Source organism: Carlito syrichta, unplaced genomic scaffold, assembly GCF_000164805.1.
Source record: "Carlito syrichta isolate Samal-C Ts95f unplaced genomic scaffold, Tarsius_syrichta-2.0.1 Scaffold309429, whole genome shotgun sequence".
NCBI classification, from domain to species: Eukaryota; Metazoa; Chordata; class Mammalia; order Primates; family Tarsiidae; genus Carlito; species Carlito syrichta.
The window spans coordinates 212,567-227,846 of NW_007253525.1; the positions used below are offsets into that span (position 1 = coordinate 212,567).

The 15,280-nt window shown below is 41.7% G+C and overlaps 1 protein-coding gene across 1 annotated transcript in view; it reads left to right on the plus strand.

Annotated features, from left to right (window-relative positions):
- The window catches only part of SERPINE2 (serpin family E member 2), a 63,285-nt gene that overhangs the window by 36,798 nt on the left and 11,207 nt on the right, over window positions 1-15,280 (plus strand). Inside the window, exons 2-4 of the mRNA XM_008067234.2 lie at window positions 124-404; window positions 3,440-3,667; window positions 9,352-9,549. Coding sequence (XP_008065425.1) covers window positions 146-404; window positions 3,440-3,667; window positions 9,352-9,549 — 685 coding nt within the window. The 5' untranslated portion in view covers window positions 124-145. The remainder of the gene's footprint in view (window positions 1-123; window positions 405-3,439; window positions 3,668-9,351; window positions 9,550-15,280) is intronic.

Genomic DNA, 15,280 nt, shown 5'->3' on the forward strand with positions numbered 1-15,280 from the left:
ATGTATTCACATGGCATTCAATTATGCTGAATACAGTAAATCATACCTAGGTGAGTACAAAATAGTCCCTCAAAAAGTGTCCATTCAAGTATAACTTAGATTTTTTTTACTCTAATCTTTCAGGTCATCCTTGCCGGAAGGAACCATGAATTGGCATTTTGCCTTCCTCCTCTTGGCTGCCATGACTTTGCCGTCCATCTGCTTCCAGTTCAGTCCTCTGTCTCTCGAGGAACTAGGCTCCGACATGGGGATCCAGGTTTTCAGTCAGATCATCAAGTCTCGGCCTCATGACAATATCGTTGTCTCCCCTCACGGGATCGCATCAGTCCTGGGGATGCTTCAGCTGGGGGCAGATGGCAGAACCAAGAAGCAACTCACAACGGTGATGAGATACGGCGTGAATGGTGCGTGCGCTGTGCTCACTGGTGGGGCCTTTGCCCAGAAGTCCTGGGTCAGAAGAGTTGGTGGGTTTGTTTTTGCCTACAGCCCCAAGAAGCAGAGCAGCAGGTTTAGCTGGTGCCGTCTGGGACTTAGGGTCAGTCTCTTCTAAAGGGCAGATTCTGCAGTTCTGTGAGTTAGAACTGGACTCTGTCCTTGTTCCATAGCTATGAGGTTTCGGATCAGTTGCTGGATCTCTCAGCGCTCCAGCCCTCTCATCCCTACGGGAAACACACTGAACGTTCTAAATTTTTAAAAGGTGCTTGAAGACCTCCTGTCTCACTCACCTCCATGGTGTCCAGAGCTCAACGGCACTGTGGTTGTGCACATACACTTGTAAAAACCTGTGAGGGTGTGGCTTGGGGGGGACACCACGAAGCCTTGTGTTGAGGGAACTTTCCCAGCTCTTGATTGTGGCGGTGGTCACACAAATCTGCATAGGCAGTAAAGTTGCATAGAGCTTCTCTCTCTCTCTCATAGGTATGTAAAATGAGTGAAATCACTACGTGCCCTGTGAACTATCCCCGTGGGCCAGTTTCCTGATGCAGTGAGGGACCATTTGGAGAGACTGGGTGAAGGGCACATGGGATCTTCTTGCAGATTGTTTTGCCACTTCCTGTAAATCTGCAATTATTTCAAAATAAAAAGTGGAAAAAAAAATGTTTTAAAGGAAGGCTGGATGAAAAAGGTTTTCGTTTTATTAAAAGAAAAACCTGTTGGTAACCACATGAGTTTATCTCCCGGCACTGTGCTTTGCTTTAGCTCAGGGTTCTCACCTAGAGCCATCTCCCATCTGCCTTTTTTTGCAAGTGCAGTGCCTAGGGGAGCAGGCCTGGCTCCCAAGCCCTTCCTTGCCACCAGCATGCGCCCGGATCTTGAGCAATCGCATTCACATCGAGGTCTAGTTACTTCACTGGGAAACGAGGGAGTTTCCTCGCCCGTGTTCTTCTCCTCCAGCCAGCCCTGAAGTTCTGAGAATCTTGCCTGCATTGGCACCTTTAGCTGGACAGCAGTGAGATGAGGGAAGTCGGGGTCTGTGTCCTCAGGGCCTGCTCTGCCCCCGCCTCTGACTCTGTTCTCAACGTGGCCTCCTGGGCTGCCAGGACCAAATGCCTAACCACACTGCTCTGTTGATGCAGCATTAAACTTCTGCATGAGTTTGCAGTTTGTTCACCTGTTGTAAGTGTGGAAGGACTCAGTGCTTGGAACACGCTGTTCTGACCCTTGCTTAGAAGTTCAGAAAACTCTTGGTGATTTATAACTTCATGATGAGTCACCACTAAGATTTATGGCCTTTCCTGGTATGATGCAAGCCCTGTCCGCCAATACAATTCCAAAATAGCAACTGGATTTTTGTTGGTTATTTGAATACTTTCCCGCATTCATTTGAAGTTAATGTTTCTGAAGTTTTGACAATATTGGCCTATTGGGCACACATCTCCCCATCCCCACCCCAAAAGGGGCCAGGTGCTGGCACTTGGCCCTGGAAGTGAGACTTTTAGCCTCGGAAGCCTGCTATTCCCTTACTTGTAAAATGGGCCTGCACACAGAATGGTTGTGAGGTGTGCTCGGGAGAGTTAAGAAAGAGCCGTGCACACGGTAAAGCCCTACACTCTTTCCTCTTTGTGGACCATGGGAAGACTTTGTCCTGCCCTTAGTTAAGGGGTATGAAGAAGGTGCACACTCAGAGTGACAAATTGGCTCTTTAGGAGACCGTCAGGGTGGCTCTGGCAGAATGTCTTAGGACGGGATCATTTTGGAAAGACCCCAAGTAATAAAGAAGGATCTGCGACTTGAGCTCTCTGTAGAAACACATTTCATTCTTATAACTTATTTTCCTCTTTTTCATCATTTCAAACTAAATGGAGGATGTATGAATGGCTCGTGTAAAATAAAGCTTACATTGCCATAAAGTTAATCTCCTTACTTGTTGAGTTTGATACCAAGTAAAAATCACATTGTTCTGGATGGTGGCACATGGTAACTTTTTTATAGTCTTTCTGGTGCTTATTTTATTCATTTTTTCCCAAAACAGAAAAAATAAATTGCATTGTTAAATCTTTGGCAAGAAAGGAAATAACACTTAATATTGTTAGACAAGAAAGAATGAATTAGGAAGTTCCCTTTGTTTTATTCTTGAGTGGCTATAGAACTGAGCAGCATGCCAGCGTTCATATTGACCTGGTGCCCAGAAAGGCTACTGGGAGAGTGAGGTCTACATGGAGAAGGTGGTGAGAACACCTTGAATGTGCCCGTTTTGAAGCAAAAGCACAATTGGTTTTTGAGAGCTTTAATAATGTATTTTGACTGGGCAAAGTAGCTCATGTCTGTAATCTCAGTAATTGAGAGGGCCAGGTGGGAGAATTGCATGGGCCCAGGAGCTCAAGACCAGCCTAGGCAAAATAGTGAGACCTTATCTTTACAAAAAAATGTCAAAATTAGCTGGGTGTGGTGGCATTCACCTGTTGCTCCAGCTACTTGGGAAGCTGAGGTGGAAGGATTGCTTGAGTTCAGGAGGTTGAGGCTGCAGTGAGCCAGGATTGACTACTATACTCACTCCAGCTTGGGCGACAGAGTGAGACCCTGTCTCATAAATCAATCAATCAATCAATCAAATAAATAAATAAATAAATAAGGGTCCAGGGTCCATCGGTCCCCTTGCTGGTTATGATGGGCATATAATTACTCCTTTCACAAACCCCTCCATTACAGTACTTTCCACAGTGTGTAATGATTACTCATTTACACGTGTCTCTTCTCTCATTACATGGAGGAAGTGTCTAAGGTCGGTGTTTTAAACCTATAAATTTGTGAACTGCAGGTTTAACACCACCCCCCTTTTTCTTAAGAAATAAACCCTTGAGAAAGCAGAAGACTTACTTGCCTGCTGCTTATATTTCTCCTGTGTATACTATTCTTATTTGCTAAAATATAAGAAATTTTTCAAAAACTTCTAAGTTCTTATAGAAACATGGCTGTTATTTTCTGATTTTTACTTTAGGAGTTGGTAAAGTATTAAAGAAGATTAACAAGGCCATTGTCTCCAAGAAGAATAAAGACATCGTGACAGTGGCTAATGCCGTGTTTGTTAAGAATGGCTTTAAGATGGACGTGCCATTTGTGACAAGGAACAAAGATGTGTTTCAGTGTGAAGTCCGGAACGTGAACTTTGAGGAGCCAGCCTCTGCTTCTGATTCCATCAATATGTGGGTCAAAAATGAAACCAGAGGTGAGTGGTCACAAAATGTTATGTGAATGTATACTTTGTGAATGAAGGTGTGAGTTCAACTCCAGGATTCTAACTGGCATTTGCAAATCTAGCAACCCCTCCATTGAGAAATGTCTAGACCCCAGTGAGCCCTGGTCCTTCTCTTCTTTCTTAGCGGGCTCCTGGACTTGTCTCTCTTCCTTCCCTTTTCATGCGGCACCCCCTTATTTGTCCTTTGGAGGTTTCTCTCCCTGTAGTTTGAGCAGCAGAGCAGACACAGCTTTTCCCTGGCTGTATCTCACCTCCAGAGTCATTGCCCAAAGGCTCCCGTCTGTTTTGAAGGTTGTCTCACTCATGCCCTCCTGCTTATGCATCTGCTGTTCCCTCTGCTTGAATGTCCTCATCCTTCGGGAATGATTTCTCTCTTCGTGTTCTGGCCTCTCACTTCTGCATCATCAAGTCATTGGTGCCCCTCATTGGTTATGATGGGCATATAATTACACATTTCACAACCCTCTCTTTTACAGCACTTTCCAGTGTATAATGATTACTCATGTACATGTGTCTCTTCTTTCATTACATGGAAGCAGTGGCTAAGGTCGGTGTTTTAAACCTGTAAATGTGTGAACTGGAGGTTCACTTGGAAATGTGCAGGAGGATCCATAGGTCTAGAACAACGGGGTAACGTGAAAGGTAGAAATGCAGGCTTGAAAGCTGTTTTGCACAGAAGAGAGTATAGAGTCACAAGAGTGGAAGCAAAAGAGAACCGATAGGGAGGAAAAACCTAAAGACAAAACTTCGGGAGCGTGCTTGTTAAAGTATGGTCCCTGGAGCCCCAGCATCAGAATGACCTGGGCTGTGTGTTCAGACTGAAGATCCCTGAACCCTAACCTGCTGCATCAGAATCTCTGAGGGAGGGACCAGCAACTCCCAGACTAGCTCCACCACCCGTCACCATACACAAATGTTGGAGAACCATTTGCAGAACTTGTGAGGAAGTAAGCAAGGAAGGCTCAGGGAGGGTGGAGGGACCCGGGTGCTTTGGGGAAATCGGTGGCATCTCTTCTCAACGAGGCCTGGACTGTGCAGTCTGGGATTTCTTCCTAAAACTATAAACCATCAGGAGGCCAGCAAACTTGAGGGTGTTCAGTGGTGTTTCTGGGCTACTGGTGTCTGGCAGCCTGAGAATAGGGGTCAGAAGCAGATGCGCTTAGGACTGGTTCTTGCTCCTGGCTGTGGGACTGGCAACTGTGTGACTATGCCATGCCATTGTGCCCTCTCCACCTTCTTCTTTAACTGTGGGATGGTAATATTCAACTTCATTAGTTTTCCCACTTGACTGTTTTCAAAGCACCGGAACGTGCTGGGAAGGGAGAGCGTGGATTCTTGAGTGACGCTTTTCAACCCTGTCAGACCCAGCTCCTTTATTTGAAGCAGATACATATATTTAATACTCTCTTTACTATCCTGAAATAAAAGTCATAGATCATATGCCCTATGCACACATATATAAATTTTAAAAAATTAATACAATGCCAAGCTGTAATACAAAGGAAAACAAAAGTATTTTATACGTGTAGTTCAGTAGGTAAACCGTTGGGTACAACTATACAGAAACATAGTAAAGTAGTCAGATTCTTAGAATAATTGTGAATCGACAACCATGAAAGCAGACCGAGACAGGCATGTTGTGCTGATGACACAGAAACACGAACTGTGTTACCACGGCTGACACAATTTTTTTCTAAAATGGTATAAGACTCTTAATAAATTTCCGAACAAAACAAAGTACAGGCTTCACTGGGTCTGCATGGGAGTCACGTTTCTCGCAAATTCAGCATACATTAAAAGAATGCATAAAAAAAAAGACTTTGTGTTTACGTGCAAAAAAGAGTGAGGTTCTGGGCTCGGATTATTATAGGTGGGCATCCCACCAATTTAGTTATACAGCGGGGCATTTGAAAGTCATGTGAAAAGCAGGACGGTTCTTCATTGTGTGGGCCTATTTTGAGCACTGCAAGACATGTAGCATCTCTGACCACTGCCCACTCAACCCAAAAATATGCCCACAGATTTCCAAACTGCCTCCTGGGGTGACCTGCTCAGCTAAGAGGTACTTGATCATATGATAGAATTCAGGGGGACCTTAGAACTCAACAGTGTCTGGAAGATTGCTGGGTCTATCCCATGAAGATGATAGCTCCTTCCCTGAGAGAGTAGGCGAGCCCAACACACCAGCAGTGTGCCAGGGATGGGTCTATCCTGCTGTCCTCTACAGCCCAGTTTCTCCTCCATATACTCTGTGTCCTAGCTACACAGGCCTCCTCTCAGTTCCCTTACTTACCATCCCATCTCCAGTTACCCCCACACATGTATTCCTGCTGCCTGGAATACTTTCCCTCCCTCTCCCCCTCGTGAGGGCCTACTCATTTCTCCACCACCTCATGAGTGGCATAATAGTTAAAAGCACAAGTTCTGAGTGTGAATCTTAGTTCTGCCTCATACTAGGTAGGTAACATTGGGCAAATTATTTAACCTTCTTGTGCCTCAACATTCTCATCTGTAAAGTGGAGAGATATGATAGTGGTAACTATTAGAATGATCCTGGCAACATTAAGGCTGTGGTGAGGACATAAATAAAGCAATTAGCAAAGTGCCCTGCATTTAAAAAATGTTCAACCAGTGTGAGCTATTTTTATAGCTGTTAGCGTAGATAGTACTTTGTCAAGGAACCCCTCCTTTCCAGACTTGCTGACCAGGTCAGTTCCCCTTCTTACTTGCCCTCATAGCCTTGAGTAATTCCACGTCAAGGTATTTGTTAAGATTGTAACTTGTAGCCAGGTACAATGGCTTATAACTATAATCTCAGCACTTTGGGAGGCAGAAGCAAGAGGTTTGCCTGAGCCCACAGGTTCGAGACCAGCCTGGGCAACTTGGCAAGATCTCATCTCCACAATAAATCAAAAAATTAGCTGGGCATGGTGGTGCATGCCTGAAGTTCCTGCTACTTGGAAGGCTGAGATGGAAGGATCACCTGAGCCCAGCAGGTTGAGGCTGTGCAGCACTCTAGCCTGGACAACAGAGTGAGATTCCAACTCAAAAAAAAAAAAAATCTCAGCTTATACTTTGGGGTAGGTGGGTAGGTATCCAAGGATGGATGGGTGGATGGATGATGGGTAGGTGGGTATATATCCAAGGATGGATGGGTGGGTAGGTGATAGATGCACATTTGTGGTAGTTATTAATGGCAGACTCCCATGTGACTCTTTGCCTCTGAACTGCAGATTTCTTACCTTTTTCTTTATTCTTTCTTTTTCTCTTTAATTTTTCATGCCCCTTTATTATATCTTAGTCCTACTAGTGGCAGCTGGAGACGTTGTTTATCTCTGCAAAAGAGAGCTGAGGAGATTTCTTCAGACACTGATGGACTGTATGCTGAACATAGTGCTAGGAATAAGAAACAATTAATAGCAGGGTCCTTATTCTCATGCAGCTCACAATTTAGTTGGGGAAGACAGGCACATCAAAGTTGGCTAGAATAAAACACTGTAGGTGTCATGGTGGTGCTAAGCACTGGGCTTTATGAAGACTGACAGTGGAGGCATACCCTGGAAGATGGGGAGGAGGATCAGAGAAGGTTTAGAAGTAGAGGGGACCATCGAGTTATGTTTTAAAGGCAAGTAGGGATTGGGCTGGGTAGTATTCCTAGCAGAAGCAAGAAACAGCATTCACTATTGGAGAACCAACTCTAATGAGTTTGCTGTTAGGAGAGCATAAAGTTCTAACTTATTTCCCAAAAAACAGAGCCTGTTTGCAAAAGCCAGCCTTGATCTGAATTGAATGATGATTATTTATAGCTTAGGTATTTTTCTTCTTGGTCCTGACTTAAGGTGATGCTGGTGCCACCTTGTGGAAATAATAATTAGTGATGAAACTGTCTAGGACACTGGAAATCTCCATGTGCTTATTTATCATGACTTAGACGTTTATTTATCATACACCAGAATCCTCTTGAAATTCATTTAAAATAATTTAAAGTTCTCACTGCTGAATTAGATATTCTCACTTTTTCAAAAGCTGTTGGTTTTACTTTTGCCATTTGAAGTAGTACAACTTGTATTTATATACACACACACGCACACACATATAAGTTTAGGCTAAAGAATGCAGTGAACTAAGTTTTAATAGCTTTGGGCATTAGAGATCCCTATTTTTAAAACACACACACACACACACACACACACACACACATACACACACACACACAGCCAGGAGCAGTGGCTTATACCTATAATCCCAGCAATTTGGGAGGCGGAAGTGGTGGGTTCACTCGAGGCCAGGGGTTCAAGACCAGCTTGAGCAACATAATGAGACCTCCATCTCTACATTAAATAAATAAAGCACACCCAGTTACACAGCTGAATCTTCAAGAACCAAGTGAAAGGAACCTAAATGGAAAACTAAAGCTTCAACCACACATAGCATCTCAGAAGGATTTTTGTGAGAGCATCCTGAAATGAGAAAAGTTGTGTTTGTTCCTTCACTCCTGACACAAATAAGATGAACCATCCCAACATCTTTCAAAGAGCATCTTTCTTCAGAATTAGGAGTTCTTCAGGAACAGACCCCATTTAAAAAAAATTTATTTTTAATTGATACATAATAATTGTACATATTATGGAGTATAGTGTGATGTTTTAATATATGTGTACTATGTGTAATGATCAAATAGGATACTGTATCACACTTCCAGACTTTGAACTTTACTATAAGGCTAAAAAAAGTAAATAAATAAAGGCTACTTAGCATATTCATTATCTCAAACATTTATCATTTCTTTGTGGTGATAACATTCAAAATCCTCTCTTCTAATCTCTCTCTCTTTTTTTTTTTCAGAGTTGAAGTCTTGCCAAGTTGCCCAGGCTGGTCTCAAACCTGCGGGCTCAGGCAATCCTCTCACCTCGGCTTCCCAAAGTGCTGGGATTATAGGCATGAGCCATGGTGCCTGGCCATCTTCTAATTTCGATGATACTAGCACCTGGCTTGAAGCCTGACCCATAAATATAGACACTAAGTTTTAGTTTCAGTTCTTCTTTAAGTAGTTGTAGAGTCATGCGATATTCAGGGATTCAAAAGTAATCCTCAACATTGCTAGAATTAAGAAAAGTTAAGCATTTGCCTTGATAACATTGTACAAGCTGAAGTGTTTATTTTTGACTGAGATTAAATCAACCTAGTAGTTCAAAACAAAACAAAACTATTTATCTTGTACTGGCCAAATCCTTCATTGCCAGTCACTTAGTAGCTTTATCTATATATATTAGAAAGAGAGAGGGAGAGAGAGGAATGATTAATTAAGTATAGCTTATTTGAATGAGTAAAACTTTTTAAAGGAAATTAGTAATAAAAGAATTTATTGATGAAAAGTTGGGTTACCCCTAACTAGGAATCTCTAAAGTCTTTTCCAGTTCTCTGATATTTAACTTGTTTTTAACTTTAATTTCTAGTGAGAAACATATAAAAAGGGTATGTTGAAAATGTAGAAAAATGTTAAAATATTGTGTTAAAAATAATTTTAAAGTATTGTATTAAAAATTTCGTATTAAAATCCTTTGATTTTTCCATTCTACTGGGTCAACTGCTCTCAAATTGGTCACCCAATCCTGAGGTGTTTTTTTTTCCTTGCTTGTTCTTTGACTTCACAGGTATGATTGACAGCCTGCTGTCCCCAGATGTTATTGATGGAGTGCTCACCAGGCTGGTCCTTGTCAATGCAGTGTATTTTAAGGGTTTGTGGAAGTCACGGTTTCAACCTGAGAACACAAAGAAGCGTACCTTTGTGGCCTCTGATGGGAAGTCCTATCAAGTGCCGATGCTGGCCCAGCTCTCTGTGTTCCGATGTGGTAAGTTCATGCTTGGCAAAGCCTGTTCTAGAATGTGCTGGCAGCAGAAAGACTCTTGAGGGCTTTAATGTAACTTAAAAACAAATCTGACTTTTTGTTTTTTTAAAAAGTAGGTAACAGGAAGGGCTCTGGGAGGTAGGATATTTAAAAAACTCATGGTAAGTGTGTTATGTACAAAGGTTATATATTAATATGTAGCATATGTAAGCTTTTTGGTTATAAACTTAAGGATGGAAGGACAGTCAAGAAATAAGTATAAATGAGCATTAAACATATAAAAATGCCATCAATTCATAATTAACAATCTTATATTACCAAATGAAAAATAAAAGTGAAAATTAGATTTATTTTCATTTGTCAGCTAAGCAAAAATTAGAAAGATTGATAAAGCCCCTTGATGGCTCCCGCCTGGGGGAACAGGCCCCTCTAGCCCTGCTGGTGGCAGGGGTCTGTGGTCAGAGGACATCCCCAGAGTCCTGGCCCCAGCAGACCCACTCCAGGGAATTTATACTCTGAAGATAAGCTCACACTGGCAAGCAAATAGAAGCCAAATACAGATATGTAATGGAACACATGATCATTAGATTTAGAATTACATAAGTGGAAAGATTATACAATATATGATTGATTTCAAAAACCAAGTTATAGAAGAGCAGATGCCGATTAATCTCATTTATGTAAAATGCTTTCCTTCTAGTCACACATCTATAGAGATAGGTCTTGGAGAATGTACAGAAAAATGTTAATAGATGTAGGATTTCAGATAAATTGTTTTTCTTTATTTGAATTTGAAAAAGATTTTAATGAGCATGTATCAGTTTTATAGTCAGGGGGGAAAATGACCAATCTCTGCCATTATTACCACAGTACAGGTAGCCAAGTCTTGTGATTACTTTTTTAAATCTAGCTTCATTTGAAGCATTCTTGGCCAATTATGTTAAACAATCCTTTTTTCCCTTATATGTTAGTCTTCATGTCTTCAGTCTATATCTAGATATTTGGGTCCTAAATATTACCTTTGCATATTCAGTATGTATCTAAACAGAGTTGAACACTTCACCAGCCATCTGATTCTTGAAATGAAGGAATGACTCATGGGGGGGACATAATAGACACAGTCACTTTCCGTCATCCATCAAGCTTCCGGGAAAAATGTCAACAAATGTTCTTTAAAAGATAATATGTACCTTAAAGCCCTATGGAACAGTATTGTCCTAAGCAACTGAGAATGGCAAAGACCTCTTTTTTCCTGAAAGTCATTCCCACTTCCAGTCTCATCTTGACCCTCCCCTCTCACTGAAACACTAGCATGGCCGCCAGCTCATATCCAAGGCAAAGTGATTTTATTGTAAGTCAATCTTTTGTACATACTCTACAATCTATAAAAAATAAAAGGTAGCTTCGTTTACTGTATATTTCTCTTGCTGAAAAAAATAACAAATTACTAGTTCAAGATTAAAATGCAGGAATTCTACAGACATTTCTATGGAAGATTAAAAGGTTGTTTTTTTATGGGAGAATAACATGCTTTAGTAGATAACATGTCTCCAGAGAGGGTTACATCTCAGGGCAGCTTTTCAATTAAAAACTGATTTGTCTAGAAATATATGTGTGTGTTTACAGAAATTAACATACAAATACATTCTTATTGTCAAAGATTCAGGCTGTACCTCCACCTTCCCTGGTTCACGCCTCCCTTCTCTACCCACTTCTTCCCTGCTCTGAGCTCCCAGTAGACTAAATTAGTGGGATCCTTAGCCCTCTGGCTTCTTATTGGGTTGACTAGTGAGAACCAACAGGCAATAGGGCTGAGGTAGGAGAGAGGGCTTGAGGCATTGACTTTCTAGCTCTCTCCTTACAGAGTCACTAGAGCAGCTGTGTCCTATCAGGGGGCAGACCCAAGAACTGAATCACCACTCCTTCCCTCCCCAGCAGCCTCAGCCCAAGGCTGGTAATGGTACCCACTGTTTGTAAGCCCAAGGTACTGTCCATAGCATCTCTCTGTACTCTACCCATGCTTTATAAGTAGTTCTTCCCAATTTGGTGTGTTATCTGTTTCCTGTCCACCCTGAATGGGGTATGTACTGAAATCAGAACAGAATAGGAAAGTTTCCTGCTCAATGTTGTTCTCATTCCCTCTCAGGTAGAAACTGCGAACAGCTTGATGTCTCTTCTTACCTTCCTTTCTATGCCTGTCATCAGGTTTGACTGAGTAACTGGAATTGGGCCCATCTCCTGTCGTGTGGCAAATCATAAAGGTGTCATATGTTCCCGGGTTTCTTGCTTTGGCCAACAAAGCGGCTTATTGTCATGCGACAAGGCAGGTTTGTCTTGATGGGGCTGTGGAAAAAGCACAGCAGTGTGAGGTGGCCCCGAGGACATGTGTTTATGACCACAGACTGCTCAGCTCGCTGGCCTTTTCTGCCTGTTCCTCACACTCTGCTCAACACTGGCAGCCAGGGCTCTGGTTGCTCCAGCTAGACTCACACGGCCTGTGAGTACCACCTGTCAAATGCTTCCTGGCCTCAGCCAAGCCTCACTATTCTTAGTCACTATGCCAAAACATTGTCATTCAGTTTATGTGTCTTCTTGACTCACTTCCCCAGGATGTCATCAAGGTCTCTGAAAAGATTCACTTGGTAACGTTAAGGCGAGGGCAGAAAAGAGAAGAGGAGGAGAAAACCCTTCTGACTTATAGCCTATGAAGTAGAAGCACTTCAAGGATAGAAACTTCTCTATTTAAAAAAAAGCCTTAAAACCATTTTAATCAAAGTGTATTTCATACTCATTGCAAGATATTCAAATATGCAGTATAAAAGGCAGAAAGTAATATTCCCCTCAAATCTTATTTCCCAGGATAAAAACCACTATTAAATGCCGGGTATATTATTTGAGATTCTTTCTATGGATATGTAATTTATATCTATGAAATTTATTTGCATAATAGGATTATATGTAATTTCTATTCTATCGTCTGCTTTATTCGTTAGACAGTGTATCTTTTTTTTTTTTTTTTGAGTAGGAGTCTCACTCTGCCACCCAGGCTGGAGTGCAGTGGCACACTCACAGCCACCACAGCCTCAACCTGCTGGGCTGAGGTGATCCTTCTGCCTCAGCCTTCCAAGTAGCTGGAACCACAGGTGTACATCACCAGGCCCGTCTAATTTTTTAAATTTATTGTAAGATGAGGTCTTGCCAAGTTGCCCAGGCTGGCCTCAAACGCCTGGATTCAGGCAATCCTTTTGCCTTTACCTCTCAAAGTGCTGGGATTACAGGCGTGAGCCACTGCTCCCAGCCATGGAAAACCTTCTATGTCAATTTGTGAGAATTACTTGATCCTTTTATCTGCTCCATAATACTTCATGGTGTAAATTTGTCATAATATCTTATGGATGGTCATTTACTTTTTTTCCTATATAAACAACACTGCAATGAGCATTCTTGTACATAAATCCTTCAGTACTTCTAAAAGTAATTTCCTTGAATAAGAATTGCCAAGTTAAAAATGTTATAATTTTTTTGTTTTTATGGTTATGAATTTAGACATTTGGGACTTTACTTTGAAAAAAAGACCACATAGAATAACCAAATGTGTAATTCCAGCTTCCTTTCCTCTCTGAGGTTCCAACTCATACCTGTCTGCCCATATTACATCTCGACTTGGTCACCTCCTAAATCCTAGTCGCATTGACTAGACATGTTATTGCTCTTGCCTGTCTAGTTCTTCCCCACAGTTCTTTAGCAGCAAATGGCACCAATACTCCCCAGGTGCTTAAGCCATACCTCCTTTCCCAACAATTCCCTTTGGAATCCAGCCTAGCATGTAGATAACTACAGGCAGTGGATCTATTTGTTGTTGCTTTTCCAAAATATATATTCTAACTTCTACCAAAGTAGAGTCTGAACAGTTCCTTAGGGGCTCAGGAAATGTACAAAGTTACTTGTAGAGGAAGGTAATTACAAGGACTTTCATCTATGAAACTTTCCTGATATTAAATATTTAAAATATTCTCTTTGATTTTATAGGCTGAGCAGAGTTCTTAACATTTCAGCAAGCCTGGTTAAGTTCTCCCTAGTAGGACCTGAAGTGGGAATCAGAGTACTTTTGGGCATTTTCTGGAGAAACTGAGTTACCACTAATAGAAAATTCGATATCGTCTCTGTGTTTTTTAATACTGGATTCTCTATCTGTTATTTCTCATTAAAAGTTTTACTGACCACCATTCATCTAAGAGAAAGACTTCTCCATTCCTTTTCAGAATGAATGAACCTGCTTTACATTGCCAATATTATTCTTGTTAAAGAATACTCGGTCTACTTTCCAGAGGTTAAAGAATAGAGCAGTTTATGGCCAGGCACAGTGACTCATGCCTATAATCCCAGCACTTTGAGAGGCAGAGGTGAGAGGGATTGCCTGAGCTCAGGGGTTTGAGACTAGCCTGAGCAACATGGTGAGACCTTGTCTCTACAGTAAATAAAAAAATTAGCCAGGCGTGGTGGTACACGCCCGTAGTTCCAGCTACTCGGAAGGCTGAGGCGGAAGGATCATCTGAGCCCAGCAAGTCAAGGCTGCAGTGACTGTGAGCAGCATGCCACTGCATTCCAGCCTGGGCAACAGAGTGAGACTCCGATTCAAAAGAAAAATAAAAAGAAGAGAGTAGTTTAAACTGCTCTATTAGAAACTGTGGGGTAGAGCATTTTAAAGGAAAGAACTCTAGGGCAACAAGAGACTCCATGCTCTGACACAGGGCTCCCTAATACTCTTTCCTTGCTTGATCGTTCTGCCCAGAGTTGTCGTGCTCCAGTGAAGTAAGTGTGGTTTCCCTTGCTCGGTCAATTTTGTGTTTAGATCATGATCAGGGACCTCACATTTGTGCTATTGTCAAAGTTTCTTACCTCAATAGATGGTAGCATGCACTGAACTGTGCTGAGCACTTCATATGTGTCCTCTCATTGAGCTTTCACAGTTCTGCAAGGTAGGTGCTGTTATTATAGCATCTAACAGATAGAGAAACTAAGATTTGGAATTAAGGAATTTGACAGAGTTCCATGGATAATGTGCTGCAGGCGTAGGATTTGAATACAGGTCTGCTAGCTCCAGATCTCATGTCCTTAGCTTCAGCACGTGTCCTCTATAAAAGGATGCTGTGACAGCAGTATTTTAGTGATCACATGGAATGAGGGGGAAGGTGTTATTTTTCTCTCTCAGCTCCACAAAACACCAAATAAAAATAAGCACAAGTTTGTCCAGATACATCTGGCCCCTGTTGGTCATCAGTTTCTGTGGTCAGAAGCAGAAGTGGAGCCTGGGGGAAAATCAGTCATCAATCAGATGTGAGTCACTGGATGCAAAATGGTTCACAGTTATTAGTATTACTGACCAGTTAATGATGTAGCCAGTCGAGGATGGATTAACTAGTATCTCCTACCACTGAACATACCCAGCTCATAATTTTTCATTATTCATTACCTCGATTCCTATCAGAATAGTAAACATTTCTAGAAGCAGTTAAGGCCTTCAGATCTTTATTTCATGCCCTGGAGCAATCATTTATTAACTACTTCCCAAATTACACAGTTTCTAAAAATTAGCTCTGCCGGACTAAGGACTTAGTGTTTTCTTCAAGGATTAAAGGGCTCATTAGGAAGTGATTTTTTTTTTTCACATTCCCATTGATTTTTTTAGTTTCTGCTGAGATCATTTTGTTACACAGTCTAAAAGTAAAGATGA